This window comes from Dermacentor variabilis, chromosome 6 (genome assembly GCF_050947875.1).
Source record: "Dermacentor variabilis isolate Ectoservices chromosome 6, ASM5094787v1, whole genome shotgun sequence".
Classification (NCBI taxonomy): domain Eukaryota; kingdom Metazoa; phylum Arthropoda; class Arachnida; order Ixodida; family Ixodidae; genus Dermacentor; species Dermacentor variabilis.
The window spans coordinates 72,796,962-72,824,528 of NC_134573.1; the positions used below are offsets into that span (position 1 = coordinate 72,796,962).

General features: G+C 44.4%; 1 protein-coding gene across 1 annotated transcript; it reads left to right on the forward strand.

Annotated features, from left to right (window-relative positions):
* The first annotated feature begins 2,952 nt into the window (after positions 1–2,952).
* On the forward strand, positions 2,953–26,775 carry LOC142584211 (uncharacterized). Its single transcript, XM_075694369.1, has 6 exons — positions 2,953–3,088; positions 4,002–4,153; positions 5,188–5,255; positions 17,641–17,724; positions 24,523–24,663; positions 26,645–26,775. The coding sequence occupies exons 1-5, from the start codon at positions 2,993–2,995 to the stop codon at positions 24,660–24,662; spliced, it is 540 nt and encodes a 179-aa protein (XP_075550484.1). The 5' UTR covers positions 2,953–2,992; the 3' UTR covers position 24,663; positions 26,645–26,775.
* Positions 26,776–27,567: the final 792 nt, after the last annotated feature.

Sequence of the window (27,567 nt, forward strand, 5' to 3'; positions counted from 1 at the left end):
GGCGGACGGCACTGCCGTGCACGAGTGTCAAATCTTGCGGGATACCAAAAAATAGACGGAGACGCAGGGCGTGACACGTTTTCGTCATGAGAGCAATCCCGATGCTGATGGTTAGTCGCCACAAAGCATAAGGCAGCCAACTGGTTAGTTAGCACCTCTACTTGGGCAGCCGGGTGCGTGATTGAGCTGTGTGGTTCTTCAAAGTAATGCAGTAACTGGGCTTGTGTCTCAACGGGTACATTACAATGGTGAACAGTGGATATCACAGAATAAAAAGAATCCACAATCTGGTCTGCCATCGTCGCTAAGGCCTCGACAGACGTCGTAGTAGGTGAGGCACATAAAATTAGGCATACCTGGTTCTGTAGACACTCGCAGGAGAGCTCTTGAAAGATTTTCGAGTCTGCTGATGATGGGCTGGGTCTCAGGAGTGGTGTCATGCGGCGAAGCAGCTAAGTCGGTTTTCTGTCACTAAGTTCCGCCGATGAGAGGAGCTGTTGAATCCGTCGGGACCGAGAGTCAGTGGGGCGCTGTAGTAACTCCTGCTTAAGGCTATCGTACTGCTCAGCAAAATGTCGTGGACTAAAGCAGCACTGGTCAGTTTACGTGTACTCACGACGTTGTCATACTTGGCCGCCTGAGATGGGGCTCGGTGACGACGAAACTTCGCCTCGATGTGGGCGAACAGTCCGATGGCCATAAATCAGGAAGTTGCAGTGCGCCGACGGAAGACGTTCCGTTTTCTTCCAGACATCTTTGGTCGGCAGCCGGTTCTATGCTGTCGAAAAGAAACATGGCAGATTTGTACAGTTGTGCTGTGGTATCACGTCCATCGTCACCAACTTGTAGGAAGAAGAGGCTAACAAAAATTGCATTTAATAAACAGATGACTGTGTTGATGTTGCCGCTGCCATCGTCGAGCCTATATGCCTGATGGCGCAAGTCCAGTTTCTTCTTCAGCCACCGCGGGGCTCTATTAGTACTGTCCACTACAATATAAAAGGCAACTAACAGCACAAATGACTTGATCGCCTTTAGAACAAAGGCGGAAGAAACCTACTGTGCTCCCCTCAGCCCTAGAATATTGCCTTCACTTGAGTGGCAAAGTAAGCCCAAGTGATTCTTATTAAAGAACGTAAACATTCAAAATTTCGAACATTACGGAGCATCTGCCATTTTCTGAGACATCCATTGCATATTCTGGAAATTTCGTCACAAGAAATTGTTCACAATAAGAGGCAATGACTTTGGTTGGTGCATAGACCTAGCTGGCAGAAACACCATAATATTCTTTCAAACGATGACATGCCCTGGCAATCTCGGCGTTATTAGGGATACATCAAGCGCTCACTTCATGTGAGGTTATTTGCTAGAACTATCGTTGAGGCGTCATCCGCTTTAATATTTTTTTTGGAGTGGACCGGAAGGGCTCTTATTCAGTTGCATTCTGTACAGAATAAAGAAAACTTTGGACCCTTAAAGGTGCTGCATTGTCTGATGGTTAACACCTTTTGCATTCAGTCTGTTAAGAATTTGTGGTAGTTGACAGCCAAATGTGGCAATACGGGTATTAGTTACAACATAGTTGAAAATTATGTAGTAGTTCAGACCTCCTCGAGCGAACGGAAATATCTGGCACAGGTGTATGATTGTGATAGTCGCTGAAGGTATTCAACCGTTTTTGTACCCCGGTCGCACCTTTCATCGTGTTTCATCAAAAAATGTCGCCAAAAAAGGAAAACCTGATTGGTCCATATTATTCAATGTTACCCATTTAAGGCTGCTTAGGGGGTTTTCCGACTTAGGTTTTTCCCACTAGGTGCCGTTTTTTCGCCCCGCCTTCTAAAAGAGATTGATAATTGTCATGTGTGCCAAAACGAACTTGTACGGTGAGCCGGCCTCAGCTTCTTCAAAAACAAACGCCATACCCTAGAAGGGGTAAAATAAAGTACCTGCTTATTTTACAAACATATCATGTGGCGCTGCTAGTAATACAAAAGCCTTGTGGTATAAAAAAACCTAATCAAATTCATGTCGGGAAGGCTACGTAGGCCTTTGCATTCCTGAACGCAACACCCTGTTTTTTTATTGTATTTTATGCTGCTACTACGGTTTCTCTCTCGGCCCATGTCGCTGATATCACTCCGTTTGTCTGAAGCTGTTCATTTTGCCTCTAATTAAATTCTTGGCTGAAAACGTTTTTAGAGGTGAAGTTATCTCTTTCTATTCGCGTGATGGGATGTCTACTTCATGTCATATGCACTTATATTTACAACAATATTTGTGTGGCAGAAAATCACTATCTCGTAACGCCTTGACAAGGCCTTTTCTATATCTAAGCACTCAACCGCGAAGTACATGTCATTCTGGTGGACGGAATAAGATGCACATGCAGGCACTGCGATATGTGAGCCGCCCTATATAAATAAGTTGTGTGGCAGTGATGCATATCGCTCATAATCAACTTTTTCTCAAATATAACCAAATCTATAGGTAGTGGAGCAGTATTCTTGTTTTTGATTTTGATACTGCAGCAATATTTTAAATAATATATAACAAAGGGTTATTTTTAATTAAAAGTGTTCTTACAGCTGCATGTAGTGTTATGATCATCATCGCACGGACTTACGCCCATCACAATAAAATATGCAAAACATATGATATTGAAAAGTATTATCTTCTATTGCTTCATTATTTAGGGATTTCCCATATGCCTTTTAAAGTACTTCGCAATGAATCAGTAGGAGGAAGTGATACAACATTGAAATTTCTTATGGCGTATTTAATTAAAGTATGTTTGATTCTTTGATAACACGAAAAATGAGTTTTCTTTTATCCAAGGACCGCTTTACACGAACAATCACATCTGAAATTTTCTACAAAAAGAGACAATATGTTTCGGTGTCTGCTATCTTCCGTGCCACAACGCGGAGAATATAAGGGACACTCAGTTCGATGTTACTTTCGGTAGGCCCAACTCTGGTAAAACAGCATGCAGCGCTTTTGCTTTCTGGTTGTTCACGTCATTGCTCTGCAGCTGCTGCTTGCAGCAGCTCAGGAAACCAGCGATGTTCCAGACAGCTTCAAGGTAACTATTGACCCTTGTACCGGTCGCACAGAGTAGAGCGGTACTTTGACATTACTTTGTAAAGATTCACTTGTAGCCTTGTTGGTTCGACATCTTTCTAGTGCTTAGCGCAGAACTTTGAGACAAGACGGCCAGATGCAAGCGCGACAATTTTGCTGTACAAGACGTAACGTAAGAAGTACGTAATGAGGAATTAAAAATGTATTCTGCTTTAACTGGTTGTTTAGGCTTTCGACCAGAGACAAAAACAGTTTAATTCGACCCCCTTTGTTCCTAGTCCTAGATATCTCTTTGAGCATTGTTCTCAATAGTAAGAGCTTTACATTATTATGGGCAATAAGAGCCCATTTCGCTATTTCTGGGCAAAATCAATAGTAAGACAAACACTTGTTACGACGTTCCGTACTTTCAATTTCGTCCACCGATGGTATAAGGAACGCTCTCACTTCTAACGCACGAAGGACCTACTCTAGTGTGGCTGACAGCTTTCTTTCATAAGCAAAAAACTTCTAAAGTAAGCAAAATTGGCAACGGCTGCAGAAGGATTAATTCGTGGGGCGAAAAGAACTGGCGCGCACCTGAGACCATGTTTCCGGCCGACAACTGATTTTAGCATGCTCCTTTTTGGTGGAGGACCTTCATGCTCGCCATAATGGATTTTATTTGCTTGGCGTGGTTGCAACTCGCGAGAAATAGAGCGCGTTGACTTCCCTTACATTATTTACGCATTCAATACCCAGGCACTAGACATGGACAACTTAAGCATGTCGTGGCGTGAAACTAGGAAAGCTCGCCTGTTTATTGTCTCTATCTTCTGTAGCAAGCATACTTAATAAGCTGCCACAAACAACTTTATTGATTATGACTTTCTAGAATAACCAATCATAAACACATTTCCTGGCCTTGTACGCAGATCTTCGAAAACTTCCCATTCGCTGTCGCGGTCTCTGACCAGGATAACGACACCATATACGAATGCCTGACGGCGAAGAGAATGTGGCTGGCACCAGAAGAAAAGAAGGGCGAATACATTTGGTTTTTTGGAGGCCATGGTGGCATACCGAAGTGAGTTTACCTTTCTTCATCTACAAGCATGTATACGACAAGTTCATTTATGGGCGAAACGATGTCTGATTGACCGAAGTTGTGCGAGCACACTCACAAGCCCGCCTCCCCCGCCCCTAAAGATATATCTGCGTATGTTTAGTTCATGTGCTTCCCCAGCATCCCGTGTAACATGCTACATTTTGCAATAAACGCATACCTAACGCAGATATTTTAAGGAGAATGTTAACGTCACAGTATCACCAACTTCTGTCAAATATATTTACAGTGTATGAAACAGCTACTTTTTGATGCCGATGTCTATGACGTTACATCCAAGAATTCGTGCATTTCAAAAACATACCTATCGAATGCGCTGTTTCTTTGGAAGGTATTTCTTCTGAATCAAATTTCACGTGATGGTGACTTTGAAGAACGCAGTAGCAATACTGTGATAGACAAAACAAACTTTTATAGGGCGAACCTGTGCCCACAAGAAGAGGCTACACTTATAGCACAACCATAGCGGCGAACACGGTCGGCGATCGTCGAAAACCTGCTCAACGGGTCAAGCGCGTCGGCTTTTATACATCAATCGTCGAATTTTCCAGAGTAATCGTTGGGACCCGCGTGCCTTCCACAAAGTTCTACACCATTCGCGTCAGGTGATAAAATCAGATAACATAAGGTTCGGCAACAACATATGGCAGATAGAAGCATCGATAACTTTCCATAAACTTCGAATACATGCAGGTGCGTCCCGCGCTGTGCGATAATATTTGTTAGGCGGCAAAACATGGTCGCCCGATAAAGATAAGTACACGTGTCAATATTCTCCACCCTGCCATTAAAACAATCCGAGCACAAAACCAGCGTTCGATTTAACGAAGTTTGGAGGAGGTATTACGAAAATTTGAATTGCAATATATTCAAGCCACATCGAAGCAATTATTCTGCTTTTAAAAGGAAATATTTTCGGTTTTTCTTGTGTTCGAGAATATCCGGCTCCACATTGTGGATGTTAATTTATTGATCCTTCTAATTTTTGTATGCAGACGGACAGTTGCGTTCTACGTATTCAATGGAAGCAGCCCTGACACAATTCGATTCACAGTGGGCTCAGGTAAGAACCCAGTGGCTACACAAATACTTTTGATATGATAAGCATTGTTAGCGAACTAGACGCACTGTTCGTTATCTATCTATCTATCTATCTATCTATCTATCTATCTATCTATCTATCTATCTATCTATCTATCTATCTATCTATCTATCTATCTATCTATCTATCTATCTATCTGTCTGTCTGTCTATCTATCTATCTATCTATCTATCTATCTATCTATCTATCTATCTATCTATCTATCTATCTATCTATCTATCCATTCATCCATCCCTCCATCCATCCATCCATCTATCCATCTATCTATCTATCTATCTATCTATCTATCTATCTATCTATCTATCTATCTATCTATCTATCTATCTATCTATCTATCCATCTATCTATCTATCTATCTATCTATCTATGTATCCATCTATCTAACCTTTTTCCGGCAACCTTGCGCCTCTGGGTCGCTCTAGGCGGAGTTTGTAGTCCGTCAGACTGCTGTGCTGAGGGAACAGAATTCGAAACCTCTAGTTGGATCCACTTGGTGCACTTTGTGGGTGCCATAGTGCACCTATTTTCTGTTCTTCAATGAAGCTATTTGACGGCGACTTCGTTCATTGCGAATGGGGCACTGGGCATATACCGCTGTTCAATGTATCTCTTCACGCTGACTTGAAGTACGGTGTTTGTGGCGCTCGGTGTGTGCTGCTGTTCAATGAGCCTCTCCGACACCGACTTCTGCCAGTGTGCAGTAGGAACAGTGCAGCGGTAGAAAAGCTCGACTGCATTTCTGTTATTCGTCTTCATGGTGGGTATTCTCGACCAGCCGAATGCGTCATTGGAAAACATTTGCAATTTTACCTATGCAGGGTGAAGCCCATCCATCTATGCGCCATAGCCGCTTTTTTGAAGTTGAGCCATCCTTTGACGTACGCGGCTGTTGACCCACTCGTAGCTCACACCAGTTCAGCTTCCACATTTTTCTCTCCCGTGGTTTCCGTTTCTGGTTCTTGCACTTCCGGTATTTTCGGTTCCTTAATTTTCCCTTCGTACACGCTCACTCATTACTGCAGTAGTAACGTCGCTTCCATCTAAAACCAGAAGCTGTGACTACGTTAGTTCTACCTGATGCGAGAACCTGAATGGTGAGTGGGGAAGGGGTGCGCAGATAGAGGGTAGGTTCGCGGCACTTATCCTAGTGGCGAAAACGTATATGGAAGGGCATTAGTGCTGGACACACTGCAACATACATCACACGTTTTTCCCATGGACAGTAGCCCAACGCTTTAGGAAGCTGCGCCACATTGTATTTGTCGCTAACTAAGGTCACTGGGTATTTTAACTCAGTGTGCCGCCATAGAACCATAAGCTTCTCCAAATGTTTTATTCAATGCTAAGTACGTTGCCTTCCACAGTCATCCTGAGATGGATTGCGCCAAAGGGTTTCTGCAGGGTCATAGCGCGCGATATTTCCAACATAGATCAGCTCAAAAGAAGCAATAGACAGAAGCACAGAGATGAAATAGTCAAATGCTCAATGATTTTGATGTTGCAGTTATTGTCTTTGTCTTAGGTCATCTGCCGCAGACGCTTTTTAATAATTCTGTGGAACCCAAAAGAATCACTCTGTTTAGCTCATGCCTTGGCGAGACCTTCTTCGTAGAGGCTTCATTGACATCGATGCCACTGTCTGGGCTTCGTTCCGCAACGCATATATGTCACAGGTCCTATTGCCTACAAATAAGCTTGTGCACGCGTAACTTACTAAACTATATTCAGAAGAGGATGTATCCTAAACAAACGCCCACAAAATGGTTGGCGGTCGCATGAAATGGCGCTGTGGTGCGAGTAAGTTTGGTTATTTTTCCTTGACGCTGCGGATAGTTGCAAAAGTTTTAGCAGACAGGACCTGCAGTAATTGAAGTGAATGTCATTCAAGTGGGTTACAATCCACGTACTTAGGAGTATCCATAAAGCAGTAGTGACTGACCAGACCGCCTCTCCCATAAAGCTAAACATTCCATGTAATAATGCGAACAATGCTTAACAAGTTCAGCCCAGTATTCTATAATGGTGATCTGGAGACCATCTGAATATTTTTGTAGACATATCCTGAATATAGTAAGTGTAAGAACATTCTTCAAATTTGAAGATAGTAAAGTTAAAAACTTGGCCAATTCTTAAGATTGTTAACCATCCCGAATGCAGAGGGATGGTCTGCAGATATTAATAAATGTCGCGAGGCCTGACTTGCCCCAGTCAGGGACGGTCTATTATCCTGCCTTTGAATATTTTCTTACTAGATAAAAATAATTCAATCAGGTTGGGTTCGTATAATACCTGCTAGGTTGCCAGCATATTATTCTTCTTAACCTTCGGTTTTAGTGTCATAAACAAAGAGATGGTTTCGGTAAGGCCATGCACTTGGTTGTATTCAGTGTATTTCTAGGTAGTTGTAGCGTCTTAGGCAGCAAGAAGTACTGTTGTGTGCTGCTTGGAATATTACAGCATAGTAAGCCTGCAAAATCTTCTGCTCTACTTTGTTGTACCTATGCACTGGCAGTCTGAGGCTCTCACAGGGTCAGTCGCCGTCAGCCCTAATTCCCCCTTTTTCCCTACTTTGTCCACTTGACAACTGACTGTAGGCGCAAAATACCCATAGATGGTTATGTTCACTCGTCAGCTGACTGTACAGTGCACATGCGCAAGAGTAGGCGCCGTTCTTCAATGAAACTCCTTGATGCCCATTTCGGTTTGTACCACTGAGTATGTGTCGCTCTTCAATCAACCTTCTTGAGGTCAACTTTTTAAGGTGATTGTTTAATGGGCGCCCTTCCTGCGTGTATGCACCGAAGGTACGCGGCACTGCATCTGTGCTGCTTTTCAATGAACGCCCCTGATGCGCGTTTGGGTATGTGCCCCTGGCTATGTGCCACTTGGGCAATGAGGTATGTGCCAGAAGGTATGTGCCCTAGTGACCACTAGGCGCGCGATGGTTTTGTCCGTCAACTTGGAAGTGAGATGTTCGGGACCAGGTCTTCCAAAATCACAGTGTAGATCGACTGCTCCATTTTAAAAGCAAGACACCTAACGCCAGTCCATGTAAACCGATTCCTACTCTCCTTCACTTCTCTGTTCATTTCCCCGTTGTCCCGTGTTACGGATCTTGTGCTTCCACTTCATGTTCATTACAACGCGTTTGAAACGTGCTGCAATCCCGAAGTAATGTGCGTCGGTATTTAGTGAAACTCTTTCATGCCAAGTTCGGTTCGTGGCCCTCGGTATGCGCCGCTGTGTACGCGCTGCTCGTCAATCAACGTTTTAGAGGCCGACTTTAATGACCGGAAAATGTGGGACGTTTCTATGTCTATGCGCTACAGCTACGGGGTACTGCGTACGTGATGCTTTTCAATGAACGCCCCAACACCAATTTGGGAGCGTGCCACTTGGGCTACACGGTGTCTGTTACAAGGTATTAGCCGTAGTTGCCACTGTGTAAGCGCCGCTCTTCAATGTACCTATTTGACACTAACATGCGTCACTAGCTATAACAACAAACCGAACCTTCCTCTCCACTCGGCATGAGTTTGCAACACGTCGCAAAGTAATAACCGATCGTTGTAGAGCAGTTGTATCTTTAATAACAACCATTCTCTTCCTAAGCAAGCATGGTTCGCATTAAGTAGATGTCAATTGTTTTCTTAAATTGATTTCACCCTTATGCATGATTGAGCAGCAGAAAGGTTAAATATTAAGAAGTTAATATATATTTAAGAAACGAACAGGAAAGAAAAGAATAGAAAGAAAATTGAGGAACCATATTTCTCGGTGAAGGTGGATGAACAGAGAAGCTGTGGAACATCACACAGGTCGAGACAACTGTACATGTATTTCTTTTCAACATTTCGTACTGGTGGTGAAAATAGCTTTGTGATTACTGTGATATAGACTGTTTGGTCCGATTACAACCTTAGGCAGAATCTTCGCCAAAGTTAAATCTATACACGACCGTTGTTGAATAGTTGAGCGACTCAGATGGGTGTGTCACTTCAAACGAAATTCTTCTAGCACGAGCTCAGTGAACCATTTATTTTCTGGTTTTGAAATGGCTGCATTCATGTGTCCAACAACAATCACAGGGCTATTGTCATCACGGCTAAGCAATGCAAGGTGCCTGGATGTGAGCTTCTGTAAATCACACTTAAGTGCGCCTGGAGTCCACCGAAGTGGTGATATGGCAATTTCTTATTTAGTTTGCATGGCACAGACACAGACATTGTCCTCTTGCGAGTCGAGGTTGTACAGTTGTAGAGACATCTTGTCCTCTCCGTATGCGGCAATGTGTCCTACTCGTGAGTACGTGCGCTGTTCACAAACAATTCCAGTGTACCCATCGTCATCAAACAATCCATTTGGACTAGAATAATGTCATAATCATCTTTTTATTATTATTATTATTATTATTATTATTATTATTATTATTATTATTACTATTATTATTATTATTATTGTTGTTGTTGTTGTTGTCGTTGTTGTTATTATTATTATTAGGGGTGGAGTGCTTGAAGCCCGCTTCACCTACGCCGTGAGTCGGACCGGTATTTCAATACACATTTGTGCTCACCACCGACACGAGAAATCCATTGGGCAGTTGAGATATACAGCTTAGCTGTATAAGATACAACTGTCTTGTGAATGCCAAGTTGGGGTAGCGCCAAGATGACGCTGACAAGTTGGTGTATTAACATTTACATTTTATCATTATCTCATTTTGTCTTCTTCACCTTCCATAGTTATCGGGCTTTTGCAAAGGGGTCTGCTCGGCATTTGGCTTCCCAACGTAGACAATGAAATATTAAAAAATAGTGAGCTACCTGCCGTGGTAGCATATTGGCTATGACGTTGTGCGGCTGAGCTTGAGGTCCCCAGTTTGACTTCGGCCGCGGCGGCCGCTTTTCTATGCAAGTGAAATGTAGAAACGCTCATGTACATAGGTTTAGGTGCAGGTTAAGAGACTTACAAGTAGTCCAAATAATCTGGCAATTGATGTGCCTCAATATACGATGGTCGTTTGGGCTCGCAAAATCCCCAGCATTCATATTTTCGGCAGTAGGTGTATTACACGAGTTGCTAAATGTGCAAGAATAACGATTCCATCAAGAAAATATGTAAAGGGCACTTAGTTATCCCTAGGTGGATAAATGCGAAAGCATGGTGGCTACCTGAAGCGCAGCGATGTCCTGTGGCATCACTGGCGGGTTCACTTGACTCGAGTGGCAATGTCAGCGGAATCGTCGCGACGTGACCAATGGTGTTCGTCACATGGTGCACACAACGAATGGACATGGGCTTGATTTACACCAACGGTCGAAGGTTCGACTCCCACCAAAGGTCGTGGCTTCCAGTGGCTTAACTAACTATACCTTCATGACTGTACCTTAACTAAACTCGCCTTAATTAACACCAAAGTCTGATGATAAGTGTGTCTTAATTACCTATAAGTTATTTTTATTTATTTGTTTTTTTTATTTTCAATACTGCTGCTCTCCTTTAAAAGCGCTGAAGTTGGGCAGTACAATAATTCATCTGTACAGTCCAGGAATTCAAAGTATTGGTAGTAAAAAACAACGACATAAGCAATGCAAGTTATACACACTGTACAAGTAATACCACGCTAAGATCAAACGGAATACTAAAAGAAAGAAAGAAAGGAAGAAAAGAAAAAGAAGGCAGGACACTTTGCGAGAAACGGGTAAGGAAAATAGCGATAGCACAGGCGTCACTAGAGGCAGGTAATAAAACAGAAGCAACTAAAATTAAACTTCGAGTGTTTCATAATAATTATGGCATACGAATAAGCTGCTGTTAATGAGGAGGTTTATTAAAATTTTCTAACATATATAGCAGCCTGTGCCCGCGTCCCTACATGCCATAGTTCCTCTTATTCACTAACAGTTTTTTCTATTTGTCACACAAATTCAGATAATGATTCAATGATGGTAATAGAGTATCAAGTTGGTTCCATTCTGCTATTGCGAGCGTGAAGAAAGAGTACTTAAACGTGTCATTTTTACATATTGTTACAAGCACGGGGAAAATGGATTTATTTAGGCGTGTGAGAGCAGGAACGGCAGGCTACGAAATACAGGAATGGCACCTGCACAGTCTTCGTTCTACTCTTCCCATCTCTTCTTGATGCCCGCGTCCCCTTTACGAGCTTGGACGTAACATATACCTCTCCTCGCAGACAAAGCCCACTGGGCGAGTCAACTAGCTTGTCGTGGCGTGTATGATTTCAACCGTGCGACATACGTGACTTGTGTTCTAGCAGAACGTCTACCAGTGTTCGTGAGGCGTGCGAGAGTATAGTTCCCTTCGCTTACTTTGTCGATGACAATATACGGTCCATCGTAGTTTGCCAGCAGCTTTTGGCGCAAATCGCGCTTCCTTGTTGGAGTCCAAAGCCAAACGAGTTCACCAGGGTGATATCTAACAGGCCGATGTCGTGCGTCCTAGCGGGATTTGGAGCTTTCTTGTGATGCCAAAGTCCGCAGACGCGCAAGTCTCCGAGCTTCTTCAGCGAGGCATAGCGTATCGGCGAGCGTCCAATTGCCGTGGTAGTAAAATGGGAGGACAGTGTCGAGCTTATACCGGGGCGGCCGAGCATATCCAAGGAAGAAGGGGCTGTAGCTGGTGTATCGGGCTTGGCGGTCTTGTAGGCGTAAGTAATAAACGGTAGAACTTCATCCCAATTCTTGTGATCGGAAGCAACATATATAGAAAGCATATTGGTGATTGTTCGATTAGTGCGCTTAGAGAGGCCGTTCATTTGCGAATGATATGGCGTCGATTGCCTGAAGTGCGAGTTACATAAACACACGAGCTCTTCCACGATATCCGCCGTGAACTGACGTCCCCGGTCGCTTATGATAACACCAGGCGGTCCATGTCGCAGAACAATTGCGAGAAGTAAGAAGAGCGACACTTCGATGGCAGTGGCTGATGGTATAGCCGCCGTCTCGAAATAGGGTGTGAAATAGTCGGCGCAGACTATTATCTAGCGGTTCCTCTTAAGTGACTGCGGAAAGCGACCCAACAGATCAATTCCAACTTGCCGAAAGGGTGAGCTGGGAGGCGGCACAGGTTGAAGGAGACAAGATGGGGCAGTGGTTGGCCGTTTCCGACATTGGCACTGTATGCAGCTGGTGACATATAACTCAACCGAATGTCGCATCCGGGGACAGTAAAAGCGTTCTTGAAGGAGATAAAGGGTGCGCACAGCGCCTAAGCGACCGGAGGTAGGGTCATCTTGCAGAGCCTGAAGGTCTGCTTGCCGGAGACGCTTCGGCACTACTAGAAGGAAGCGGGCACCCGTGCTTGAGCAGTTTCTTTGTACAGGAGCCCATGACATACACAGTAGCTGCTTGTTGCACTTGAATGGGCAGAAATGAAGAGTGACTCCAGTTTGTGTCTATCCGTTGTTCTGCTTTGAACGGATCACTATATGGAAAAGTGGATGTCACAGAAGCGCTGAGATTATCAAAATCCTCTGCGTCGCAGTCCGTCGTGGTTAGCGCCACACGGGAAAGGCAGTCTCTGTCAGCATGTTTTCGGCCATTCTTGTAGGAAACAGTGAAATTATATTCCTGCAACCTCAAAGCCCAGTGCGCCAGGCGACCACAAGGGTCGTGAAGGTTCACGAGCCAGCACAGGGAATGGTGGTCTGTCACGACTAGGAATGGGCGTCAGTACCAGTTTGAACGAAATCGCTGAACCGCAAAGATTACAGCTAGGCATTCTTTCTCTGTCACCGCTTATAGGTGTTCAGGTTTGCTTAATGAGCGGCTTGCATAAGCAATCACGTGCTGACGGTCGTCATAGCGTTGGACCAAGACGGCATCCAGACCAACGCCACTAGGATCTGTGTGGATTTCTGTCGGCGCAGTAGGACTGAGGTGGCGAAGGATAGGCTCGGGAGGTCAGCAGGAACTTCAATTGCCGAAATGCAAAACCGCGCTCGGGTGTCCACTCAAACCGTGCGTCTTTATGTAGCAGATTTGTCAGAGGATAAGCGACGTCAGCACAATCAGGAATAAATCGGCGAAAGTAAGAGCAAAGACCCAGAAAACTAGGAAGTTGCTCCACTGAATGCAGTGCACTGAATGCCTCAACAGCTGCCATCTTGAGGGGATCAGGCCTGATACTGTCTTTGTCAACAAGATGACCCAGCCCAAGGGTTTGATGGTCACCAAAGTTACATTTCTTGGAGTTCCAAACCAGGCCAGCGTTTTTGATGCAGTCGAGGACAATATCCAAGCGCGTATTGCGCTCATTGAATGCGCGCCCGAATATAACAACGTCGTCAAGTTAGCACATACAGATGTTCCCTTTTAACTCTCGCAGAATTATGTCCATGAACATTTCAAAGGTTGCTGGAGCGTTGCACAACCCAAATGGCCTCTTATTGAAATCGAATAATCCATCCGGGGTTATGAAGGCTGTTTTCTCCTTGTCTGCCGGGTGTATCGGGATTTGCCAGTATCCTGAGCCCAGGTACGCTGAAGAAAATAAGAGGCCGAATGAAGGCAATCAATTGCATCATCAATCCGGGGCAGCGGGCAGACATCCTTCTTAGTCACGGCGTTTATTCTTCGATAATCGACGCAAAATCTCCAGTTACCGTCTTTCTTTCTGACGAGTATGACCGGAGCTACCCAAGGACTCGAGGACTCATCCCATTTTTCATCACGTCACTCACTTGTTCCCTGATTATCTTGCGCTCGTTAGGCGACACGCGATAAGGCTGTTGCCTGATCGGGCGCGTAGATCCCGTGTCGATAGTATGGCGTGTTCGTGACTCGGGAATCGAGAACGCTTTGCCCGGCTGCGCAAAGTAAAACACTCACAGATGCTTAGAAAGCGTATCCACCAAGGTATGGCGCTCCCTTGTGCTGAGCGACTTGTTTATCATAGAGAGAAGCTTTTTGTCTAAGACGTGGCGAAGATCAGCAGGTTTACACGGCGGTTCTGTTAGTACGGTTACGGACGAAGACGTGTATTCTGTAAAGTAGGCGAGTTTCAAGCCAGCTGGAAGCAGGACGGGTTCTGCCGAGCAGTTGGCTGTCCACAAGCGAGCACGCCCGTTGCCGATGGATACCACACAGTGAGGGACAAAAACGTGCTTCTTCACACAATTTAGATGCATTGCCTCTACGGAGGCATCGAAACAGTCTAGAACTTCCCCGCGACATAAAACCGGCACGAACACAGAGGTGGACGGGGGCACAACAGTATCTGCAGATACACAAAGTTCACCTTGAATGCAAGTCTCCTTTAAGAGCACGAAAGAAACATGGCCATCACAACACTGTCGCAATAAGTCGATGCCCAAAATCGCTTGGTGCGTCGATCGGGGAATAACTACAAATTCCGTCGCGAAAACTCCACCAGCCAAGGATACTTCAGCAGTGCACGCACAAACAGGGCGCAACGACTCGCCGTTTACTCCACAAAACGTTGCAGCCTGGTCCCACCGAAATACTACTTTGCGCCCCAACCGACCTTTAAAACCGAGACTCATTACGGATACAGTTACTCCGGTATCCACTAAAGCCATTATAGGAACACCATAAACAAGTACATGCACTTTGTTCTTATAGCAACTCCGATGCAAGTATACTTGCATAGTAGTCGAGACAACATTCTCGTGTAGACTAGATGACCTGCGGTGGTTTCATGGTGGCATGCTTTTAGTAATTCTTTTCGAAGTGATACTTGCATCGGAGTCGCGACAACATTCTCGTGTAGCCTAGATGACCTGCGGTGGTTTCATGGTGGCATGCTTTTAGTAATTCTTTTCGAAGTGATACCGGTACGGCAAGCAGGTACTACTGGCCGAAGCTGCCCGCTGGTGTAAAACGCCACGTACAAGCGTGTGCGGACTGCCAAAGGTGCAAAGCGCCTCCGGGCAAGACCGCAGGTCTCTTACATTGGGTCCAGGTACCAGGTCAGTCATTTGCCCAACTTGGAATGGATTTTTTGGACTCATTTACAACTTCTGCAGCTGCGAATAGATGGATCATTGTTGCCATCGATTACTTGACGCGCTACGCGTAGACGAAAGCTACACAGCGGAGCATAGCAGGCGAAGCAGCTCATTTTTTCATTGAAAGTATCTTGCTTAGAAACGGCGCCCAAAAAGTAGTCATCAACAACGGGGGAACTGCTTTCACAGCCGAACTTCTTGACCCGCTTCTTAAACTCATTGCTACGAGCCACCGGAAAACAACCGCTCATCATCCCCAGAGGAACGGGCTAACCGAGCGTCCTAATACGACCCTCACAGATATGCTACGCACCTATGTCTACATAGGACATAAGAGCAGGAATGAGACCTTACGTAACATTCGCCTAGAATACCGCCCGACAGGAAACTACTGCAATGACACCATTCAGCTTGGTCAATGGTCACGAAGCCACCACGCTAGATACCATGCTGCCGCACGAGTTTGACGACCTACCTGCCGACGCTGACAAATTTACTCAGTGCGCCGAAGAATCCAGACGGCTAGCCCGCGTACGTGTCTGCATTCAGCAAGACCAAGATGTAAAACGATACGACCTTCAACACAAGTCCGTTTTTACACTCCCGGCGGAAAAGTATGAGTTTGGATACCCATACGCCGTCGTGGACTCTCCGAAAAACTCCTAAGATGGTACTTTGGGCCGCACAGAATTATCCGGCGCCTGAGCGACGGGAATTACGAGGTCGTTCCCGATACTCACAATAGCAGTAGTCGACTTAAGCACCTACCTGAAGTAGTGCATGCGGTACGGATGAAGCCGTACCTGTCGACCTAATTTTGCCTTATTTTTGGTCTCATTTATCTTGTGTATGAATCTGTCCTTTTGTACTCTGTCCCATTGTCCTGTTGGCCGGATCAAACTGCGCATCGGGACCATGCTTCCTAATAATCACTTCTAGATAATCAATTAATTTATTAAGATCACTATAATAAATAATTTCTCTCTATATGACGCAGGCGCCCACGAATAGTTTTATATTGCAATTGATGCTTGCGGTGATATCGGTAATATAGAGTAAGAACAGCAATAGCCCAAGAACAGACCCCTGAGGGACTGCGGATGTTACTGCGACCGTGTTAGAAAACATTTTTGCGTAAACCACAAATTGTGAGCGGTTACTTAAGAAACCTTTAATCCGAGCAGAAAGCTATCCTATAGCAAGAACATTTTGCACTTTAGGTATTAATTTGCTGTGACATACGCAGTGGAAAGCCTTGATAAATCGAGCAGAATCAAGTCAGCTTGACCGCGGTTAATAACTGTAACAGCAAGATCGTGGGCTAGTTCTGTTAGTTGAGTTACTGTCGATAGACCAGTGCGAAAACCGTGTTGGTTGGGAAAGAAAAATTAATGCGGTCTAGGAATACTGTCCTGTGCTTCAAGAATATGTGATCGAGAAGTTTATATGATGCGCTAGTTAGCGAAATAGGTGTGAAATTTGAAGGTAATATTTTGTCGCCTCCGTTGCGGATCGGGATTACCTTTGCGATTTTCCAATTGTAAGGTACATGTGAAATCGCGAGTAGTTTATGGAAAGCTAGGCCAAGATATTTACTACAGCACCTTGTATATTAAGTATATCGTCGAGGCCTTTACCGTTTATAGTTACCTACCTTGACAATTTACTGCAGCATAATTATTTCTGCCTTAATAAATACCAAAACACATGGGTTCGACTCCCGCCAAAGATCGAGGGTTCAACACCCACCAATGGTTGTGGGTTCGACTCTCACCAAGCTTCAAGGGTTCGATGACTTTTTGGATCATCAAGAACTACGCCGGATATTGCGCTTCATCAGCCTTATATGCCTTTCGCATTAAAAAAAAACAAACATGTTAAACAGTAGAAATTTCCGATTTTCTAAATAATGTTTCGCCACTAAGAACTACCTTCTGCCTTTCGGTATTTGTTCAATTTGTTTCCTGCGTTTTTTCCTTATTCTTATTTCATATACCGAGCTATTTTTCCTTCTCGATAGTCTTGGCGCCGGCCATTATTAATTCAAATGGGGCATGACATCCGGAACCAGCACCGCGGCTAAAAGAGACACCGCCGATTTCGGGCAGCCGAGTTTCTTTAACACGCTAGATATTTTTGGTGCAACCTCTGCATATGTTCACAAGTTTAATTTCTATTTTAGTAGACCGACTAGCTCCTAATTATACCAATTGCTATGTCTACTGGAATTATTAGATGAACTTTTTGTTTGCTTCAGGGAATAGATTGCGTGGAGTGTTATAGAGCGCGGAATGCGATGAATGCTTGTGTTCCACTGGCATACTTCAGCGCTACGCTTGTTCTTTTCTCCAGACGATGCACCCTCGGACCAGGCGACGTTTTACTACACAGATTACGAGAACTGCGCTATCCTCGACATTCCGTACAACGGACGCCGTGAGTACACTAAAAAAAATGTTGATTTTTTTTTGGCGCACAGCTTTCAATTTATTTTCTGAAGTAGACTTACTCGTAAATGCAATGAAGAGAAAGGATTCCAATTAAGTTCAATAGATGTGGTGAACCGTGTACGAACAAAGAAAACATTCATTTTCGAAAATTAGCATATGCCCTATATACAATATTTCTATTTGCGACGTGACACAGATCACATACCAAACTTGCATACTCACAATATCATAAGAGACATATTCGATAGGATCCCCACGCCTAATATGCAGGGTGTTCTTTTTTTCCTGAAGCAAGTTTTGAAATATTTAATTTAGTCGATGAGAAAGTGAATACTTCTACGGGGAATGGAAATGTCTATGTGAATAATTAACGTGTTCAGGCTAATTACATCTTAATTTATTTCTTCAGTCCACCTATTAAGTCGCCATGGCCAAAGTTTCTGCTGACGTTCCACAGAGCGTATTGTGGGCGCCCGTGTTTTGTCCTACAATGAGCCTTCGAGATTAGTTGGGCATTTCTGAAAATTTGTTTCCCGAATGTAATTTTTATGCAGGATTCCCACTGTATTTCAACGCTGTGGTTAAGCAGCGATGAGTAGTTGTGAAATACAAGACTATCCTTACAGCGTGGGCACCATTCTGCTGTGGAATCAGTTGTGCTGTTGACTTGACAAGCGTTCGAATTGTTATGTCCACATACATTGCGCGACTACGTCATTTGCTGGACAAAGCTTCCTCGCACGAATGAAATAGATTTGGTTAGTAATAGTTGCAGTTCGTGCATTGTGAATGAAACTTGACGATTGATGGAGCGACCGGCTGCGGATTGGGTCAGCATTCGAACCAGTGCTAGAGCCATGCGACGTTTTATTTCGGCGTTAGCCGCTGTTTCTTTTCTTTGAATAAAGTACAGGATGAAAATCAATCTTTCTTTGTTCGTTCTTGTTCGCTCCATAGTCTACGAGGCACTCGCTAGGTATACGGAAATTGTGTCGTCACAATTAGCCGTCGGATTGTATTTAGGCGATCTCCTTTAGATATCACTGCTTTACAGGGTTAGAAGGCAATGCCGAAACCCGAAGCTTATATGTATCGAGCTAATTTACCAACGCCAGCGATCGCTTTTCAAGCAACGCCCTTATACTGACAGGATGCTTACGCGGTTAAGGCATAGGGATTTCAGGCCTACTATATTTGAGCTGCGTGAGGACGATTACTGATGCTGACTAAATATATTGTAACGAGTGGCTCTGAGTTGTTTCGGGGCTGCGTGAGGTTCGCCGCGCACGAGCACTCTTGTGTTTCAATTCTTCGGCGAAGTGAGAAGATATTTAATTTACCCTCAAAATTCTCACATACCACTCCTCTTTGTCTTGGAAACGCACATACAACCAGAACCGTTCGCAACACATGCGCATACCGCGGCCGATGATATGCGTCCCATGTTTGTGCAGGCAAGAGAAATTTCCGGATAGTTCAGTTACCGCTGCCACGAAAGCTCCGAATTGGCTTTCCGCGATACCTTCATTTGAACTAACATGACATATATTTCAAGAAGAATGCGCTAAAAGATGTCCAAATCCTGCCACAGCACTTGACGGCAAGGCGTGCAAGCAGCGTCACGCAGGCTCGCACTATCCAGAGAGGACAGAAAGCTCGTCGGGCGCCCTTTCCACCTCACTGGATGAAAAGATTATATTGGGTCTACGGTTGTTTTTTTCAGTTGGCTAAATCTTCCCGTACATTTTCGCAAGCGGTCATTGTCTTTGTCAGGTAAACGACTTTGTTGAACTTGCAGCATAAGTCTTCTCCAGTGCTTGGGAAGACCAACACACCGTCAAGGCCATTGTGCGGGAAGGCGTCCAGAGCAGGCTGACTTCGTAGCAGCCTCAAGTGGCTTCAATTGCACACTTTTTCCACGACGAATTACAGAAGCACCGCTTAACCGGAAGCAATGCGGTACGTCACTGCCGCGAGCCATTCCGTTCACCATCCAAGCCCTAGTTTGTGGCCAGGATCGCCGCTATTGCGCCGTTAGCTGCGCCCTAGCCAACACGTTCGCCTATCAAACCGAGCACAGTCCTGAAGGCAACAGAAGTATTGAGCGCCGCAGCGCACCGGCCGCCATGCTGTCACAGCGGAAATCCGAGCCACGTGTCCTGCCAATGCCTATGCCTGGAGATGAGACGACAAGGCTCCGCCGTAGATGCACCGCGTCGAGAAGAAAGGGAAGGAGAAGGCAATATCACCGCCTACCTGGCACCTACCTTTCACCTGGCAGTAGTTCTGCGGAAACCGCCACGCCCTTTCCCTTGGCCTTTACCATGCCATCAATTGTCGACGCAATGCCAACCATACCGAAAGTCTAAAGAGTTGGCATGCATTATTGGTTATGTAACACACAAGCAGCACCAAGAAAAGGCAGACAATGATGCAGAGAAACAAACATGACAAGCGCTGCAGCGCTTGTCTTTAGTTTGTGCAGCTTGTAATTTTGCCATTTGTACATTTAAATTAGCCAGTGCAAGTCAACTAGCCTTCATCGGAAAAACTCTACGCATCAGTGGTTGGAGGGGCATTTGCTGTTCGTAGAAATTACGATGATCCTCCGCCGCTATTCAAGACGCTGCAAGAACCATCTCAACGAAATACGAACGGCACCTTGCCGTCGATAAAAAGCCTCGAAGCCAACAATATAACGGCAAAGGAAGACGCCACCTAACAGCAGCGGGCAGACGCGACGCAGCTGCGATTCGCCGCCATGACCTCGCTGCAGTGCAAAACTAAAAAAAAAAAAGCCCACCTCGACGGGCCTTTCGACGCCACATGGTTGCCACTTCAGATGACACAGGGACCAACTACTGTGATAAATGGACCTTTCTCCGCGATGTTAAAGAAACTGCAGGCTGTAGTTGAAGTCTTGGAAATTTGGATAGTAGGTGGTCACGTTAAAACCCGGGTGGGGATCTGCACATCAAGCATTGTTATCTCTCTAGGAGCCTTAGGCTTGCCGTCGCTTTTCTTTCTCTGTTGTCTTCTGAGCTCGTGGAGCTAGGATCCTAGCCTGGCAGGCATACTTCAGTCTTATTCTACAGCGCAGTCATAATAATGTATTGCATAGTTTGCATTAAACTTCATAATTCACCATTCATAAAAATCAGGCACTCCAGGTGAGGTTAGTAATCCTGTTGTAATGCTCTTGGTGCGTCATCCTCGTCAAGGACTTCCTACGTCAGCACGGCGCAGTCATTTCATCAGATTGGAGTCAACAGCGGTGTCCGTGGACACACACATACCATCGCATATGGAGGATCCTCGGCTCATGCCTTGAATGTACTGGAAAGCCGAGTGAGCGTCCCATCTCACTCCAGCGTCATGATTTCTTTCGGCACTATAACGCCCGCAGACGCGAAAGGTGTCGCCTAGGCATAATCATTTCCTACAAGAAAGTCAAATTTGTATCGAAAGGATAATCGCTCGATTGCGTGTGGCACAATCCAAGGTCATGCTTATTAAAACCGGCGAGAAATAGAAATACTTAAAAAGGCATTAGGTTCCCACAGATTCAAGACACCGTGAAAGCCAGCAATGCATTCGTCCTTTAGTATGCAGCGGCCTGTTTCACGATGACCTTAGTTCTTAGTTTGCGCAGATGAGTTTTGTGTCTTCTTTCTTTTTATTTTCGCCTCAGTGCTCACTGAAGTTGATAGTCGGTGTTTGTGTTGTCCACTTCTCCTCTCTTGTGTCCTGTCTGCACGTCTCACCTTTTCTTGCATATTGAATCCTTACCAACTGGCTCAGCTTTCTGTTGTCCTTAGTCCTGAAGTCAATGAGAGTTTAAATGCGGGCTTCTTAGTTGTTCATGTTGACATGAACGTGTGATAGCGCAATGAAATACACACAGGTAGTGCGTTTGTGCTTGCTCGTGTCCTTCTTCCCTGTCCGCAATACATTTTTCTCGTTTCAAGATGAGCCAGCAACAAGGCTTAATCGCCACTCACATTTAATTGATTTCTAATGCAACGTGCGTGCACTAGTTTGTGCCTTCTCGTTTTTTAGTTCCCTCTTCGCGCTACTACTCGTTAGTTCTTAAGATAACTTTACGCATCAGTTTGAGTTTTTCCATATGTGAACAGGAGCAGTTTCAAAGTATCCCGTAACGAAAAAATCTCTGCTCTAACGATAAATCATTGCGCAGTGGTCGACCAACACCAGTTGGTCAACCACTTCAAACAGCAGAATGCGCTCGACCACTCCGCAAAGGCCCGCAATTTGTATCTGTAGAGCAAAAAGAAGCCGTAAAGCAACGATTCTATAAATGCCGCGTCAGAAAATTATCAAGCCATCGAAGAGCCTGCGGGCTTCATCTGTAGTTTTAGTGAAGAACAATCCAACTCTGCCCTTCTGCGTCGATTACCATCACCTGAAAAAAAGGGAGTGTGCTCCCTCTCACGTATAGACGTCGTTGCCATCAGTTTTTCGTTGATGGCTCACAAGTCTGGCTATTGAAGTATAGAAGCTGACAACAGCGGTCGAGAGGAGACTACCTATATCGCTCCGAGCGGCCTCTATGAGTTGAAGTTCTCGCCATGAAGTGGTTCCACGGCAGCTGCCACTTTCCAATCCATGATGGGCTCGCTGTTGGCCCTCTAGAAAAGGCAGACTGCTAGCAGAAGCACTGAGTTCCTATTTTGCGTGTGCTTTGGAGCGCAACCCGAACGCTCTAATACGGCCACTAGAATATGCCGTTAGCAGCAGTGGCGAGGCAGTGAAACGACGTTCTCTCCGCACACATAACCAACTTGCGCGTGTACGCCCTCCGTCGTACGCGGTGTACTCCGTCCTCGCAAATTCATCGTCCCTAAACTGCCAAGAGAAAACAAGCGCGAAAAATCTTACATTCAATATATTGAAACGAATAAATCCAGGAAGATGTTGTTCTTGTCGCAAGCCGTCCTAGGCCCGCAAACATACTGTGAAACTTTCTTTCTTTCTCGGTTTATGAGTTTCTTTATTACGTGTAAGTTTTTTTGCGGTCGTTTTCTCTTTGGTGCTTAGAGAGGATGTTATTTGCGAGGACGAAGAACATTGCATACGAAGCAGGGCGTACACGGCTACGTTGCTCGTGTTTGTGCGATGAACGTTGTTTCAGTGCCTCACCATTGTTGCTAATGGCACACTAGAGTGGTCGTGTTAGAGCGCTGTGGTTCTCTACAGAGTGCACGCCAAATAGTAACTCAGTGCTTCTGTTAGCATAGGCGCACAGCAGTGACGATTACAAAGGAGATGCACTACTTCCATGCCCGGTTATTCCTGTACTGCAGCCTTAGAGCATTCTTCAACCATTATCGTAGCAAGGCCAGAGCGCTCTGAAACCACCACCTGAATATGCTACAAATTTTCCTTCGGTGAAAGGCGCACCTGCGTGTATCAATTCTATTTAGAGTAATTTAACCGATTCTATAGTGGAATAGATCTTCAATTCGATAATGTGGATAATTCGAATAGTGGCGCACGCTCTGGGATGTACGGCAGCAGAAACGGTTATGCTGCATTGTACGTAGAGTCGCTTATAAACAGCTGATGGCATTTGGTACCCACAACAGATTGCAAAGACCAATGACGATGCTCGCAGGTATCGTTGTGTTTCAGTTTTGCTCACTTTCCTGAGGAGACGTTAACACAAATAAGAGTTTCGCGAATGGCAGTTGAGTACCTGTCCGGTTCTCGGCCGTAACTACAGCTTGACAATAGGAATGGGCCTTCCCGCGTTCTCGCTCACGGCTTCGTTTCCCTCATTAATAGTTTATTTTTCCTTTAGCAGGATACCTTGTTCCAAATGCCATGGGGAGATGCATTTAAACACACACTGAAAGGGATTGAACAATCCATGTCCCGGTGCTTGTTTGGCTCCTCTTGATCACTTCAATATTCCGTCTTGTGAAGCCTTGGCTCGTTTATAGTGAAAAGACATATTGGGAAAAACCAACTCGAGTGCTGCCTCTGTCTAATTTGCCTCGTACAGTTTTACTTCATTTTGAAGCAATTGCTTTTAGACTTCACCTCGTGAAAAGCAAATGACTGGTCTAGGCAAACTGTGGTATAAAGTTTGTAAACAAGGATAAGGTGCGTCAGAAAGGGCTGGCCAACGTTTCGATAGGAGGACCTATCATCGTCAAAGGCGGCCTTTGACGAGGCCGCCTTTGACGAAGATAGGTCCTCCTATCGAAACGTTGGCCAGCCTTTCTGAGGCACCTTATCCCTGTTTACAAACTTTATACCACAGCGTTCTACGACATCTCCCAGCCCCTTTCTTGTTTTTGGTCTAGGAAGAGGTACCCTCGCCAATTTTTCATTCATTTGCGCTAGCCTGAGCTACGAAAACCAATTAGCTTGGGTTCCGACATCACATGCAAAGGACAGAATCGTTTGGATACCGAATTTTTCACACGGATATCTGGCGTTTGAATCTGTGCTATTGGTGATGAGTGCGCCCTCTCATAATTATTTTTCCTAATTGTTGAGTTGCTCTGTGCCAAGTGGATGAATGGCGCTGAAAACATCGCGATGTGCCTCCAAAAGAGCTACCGCTGTAAAGCAGGCAAATAATATGTCTCAAACTTGTTGCAATCTACTTTCTCGTAGCAGTAACTTGAAACCCGTAGCACCAGTGTTCCCAGAAACTTTGGCCTATATCTGAGTGAGTGTGTTTCACCTATAGTTCTTGACGTTTTTTTTAATTTGAATTGTAGACATACGCGTAACGAACTACTCTCGCTTTCAGAATGCATCCTGTGGACGAAAGAAACAGCCAAAGATGCGGTGCCCCCGAAATGCGTGGATGAGTTCATGAAATATTGTGGCGTCGGCGCCCCACTTTACAAAGACGACCTTTGCAGTGGTGATGAAGTCGCCGAATGGTGATGTACGTTAAGAACCAAGCAGAGTTGCAAGAAAACAGCTTTAGTAGGTAGATTCGCACTGAGTTTACGATCGGAAGCGATGTCGTCACATACTCAAAAGAAATATTCCTAGCTATGTTATGCTGAAGAATCACAAGTTAACAAAGCATGCACCTCTGTGCCTACTAGTTCACTCTTGTGAACGGAAGAAAGTGCGTTATGAAAAGGTGCGAGAATGGCAGATTTACAGGTCTGCCCGAATACGAGTGAAATGATGCCAACAACAAATCGAATTGATCATTGAATCTTCTTAAGTGATATTCCAATATAAAACGATCTTCTTTTGCCATAATAAACAACAAGGTTCCTATCGGTGAGTGTCAGGAAATTTTTTGAGAATATTACAATTCTCAAGTATTGTCAATTAAAATTTTAAATGAACATTCACACGAAAGACGCAGCTTCTACAGGCACTCGAAATACTTCATAGAGTTTAAAGGGCCGTGATATAGAAGCGAAAACACGGTTTTATTCTACTATATGTGCCCACGTTAAGCCTATCACAGTTTCGCTCCAATTTTATGTGTGGTTGTGCACATAAGAAAAGTAAATCTGTTCTTCAAAAATGAAAAATACTAAATTTGCGAAGACCGACCATTCGATTTATTAACCTAATTCAATGCAGAAATATTTCGGTCTCTTATTGATATCACGAATACTGACACATCTGTACGAAGTGATTTATTGTTCTGGCTGCCTCTGATCCTTACAAGCGTGGTCTAAGTTTTCTGTGCTCAGTCATGACATGAAAGGTTAAGATGAATCGCTCGCAGTCCTAATGCGCGTGCGGCAGCTCCTAATCCCCACTTGAGTGTAAAAAAAATATAGGGGGTGATCATTTTTAATGGTTCATAGAATTATCAAAGATAGCCTGTTGCAGCTAACATTATTCTACACATTGATATTGATTGTCCAGAAGCGGACATTACGTGCCCAATAACTCGAAACACATAGTCAAATAGTTCTCAGAAATTCACTGATTATCTTTTAAATTACTTTACCGCACATATTGTATTTTACGAATTGTGGCCCGTGAGTTTGCAAGGCGTATTCACTTCGAATGAATTTCCAGAATGATGCCGTTTCGGAGATATGCGCCATAAAACTTGCAGTAAATTTGAGTTGTTGCTCCGCTTATTTTTTACCGAGACGCTTTCTATACATTGAAGCACAAAAGCAACTAGAACGCAAATATATTGCGTTCCATACTTTGAGAAATAGCTCGAAACTAGTGTCATCCTGGAAACTCACGTCATGTAGATAGGCCTTAGAAGCTCACCAGCTACAATTCGCAAATTGCGATATATGCCGTCAAGTAAATAAATAAGAAGTTAATACGTAAATTTTTTTAATTAGGTGAATATGTGCTTTGATTTCTCCTGCTACTAACATTCGCCTTTTAGAATCTGCCACGGGCGATTTTTAAAACTTCCGTAAAACCAAATATGATCGCCCTGCATTTTGGACTAGTTAGTGAAGAATGGTGTTTTACCGGCGGACACATAGAAAGTGTCCGCAGGACACAGGATAGAGAGCAGGAGGCCATATATATTTTAATTCCATTAGACAGGCTGGAAAACGCAAACCATTTGTCACTCCAGTTGTTAGGCACCATTGCAACTGATATTGGTACCAGTGCTAATAAGGAATATACTTCTAGTAGTAGCTGACTTACTGCCTGTGTGAACTTGTAGCCTTTAGCTTCTTGATTTGCCCATAGTTGCGTATGTTATTAGAGAGCATGGTCGTAACACCGGTAGGTGTGCATTAATTAAATTTTAATTTTTGTTTCACACCTAGCAAATTGTAAGCGAGTATTTTTAAGTAAGCCCCTCTTCAGATGTCAAACGTTGTCAGATCGATGATAGATCACCTAACATGCTATAAGCAAGGATGTATGCAAGTTAAATTGTATGTCAACGCTTATCCCTTCACAATTTGCAGGAAGAAAAGAACCGAGCTAAGAGCCACCATGCTGAAAAGTACAACTCTTCGAATTCACCTTCAAGAACTTCAGCTGAGGCATATATGGAAATGTGTAATAAATTTTGAAGAACAAAAAAAGCTTACGCTACTGCGACGCATGCATTGTCCCGTTGTGTGACATGGAAGTGTGCTACGAGCTTTCGTTGGACTTACAGAGCTTAGTACTAATTCATCAATCACCAGTTGGCCCCCGACAACTATACATTTTGTTGCCTCAATTGTTCTATAAAAATAGTTTTTCAGTGGCTGCGCAATAATATCTTCTCTACCACAGCAGCTGACAAAACTACTTTTTGGAGAATGTTAGTAACGCTAGCCTATTGAAAATTTGCTCTTTGCTGGGAATGATGGAATGCATCATCCACAATCATGCTGGATTATGGTAATGGACATACTGAATGACGGGCAGTATGCTCGGTGACGGGCAGCATGCTGGGTGGCATGCTGGATATGACACCCAGGGACACGAGTGTCAGTGCTCCACCGAGTGGCCTACGTCATTGTTAGTGCTAGATTGCAGTGCTTCTACAATCTTTGCATCTCGTCTGCACAAAACTTCACAGCAGTGACCCATATGCGATGGTAGAATGTCTAGCACATTTATTTACAGAACAGGAGGCAAGAAAACAAATACAAGTACCCTATAGAATGCGGAGAAAAATACGTAAAAGTAATTCTATATCCCTTTAAATAGTTGCACTGAGAGAATAATTTATAATGTGCAATGCATATACAGTGACTATAATTATTGCCAATTAAGCTCAGTGAAAACTATGCATAGAAATTTAAAGAAACTTCTACCCATATGCACTTACAATTAAATGGTATACTTCTCAAAAATTATCCAAATTTCTATGCTATTAGGCTCACTTTACAAGGCC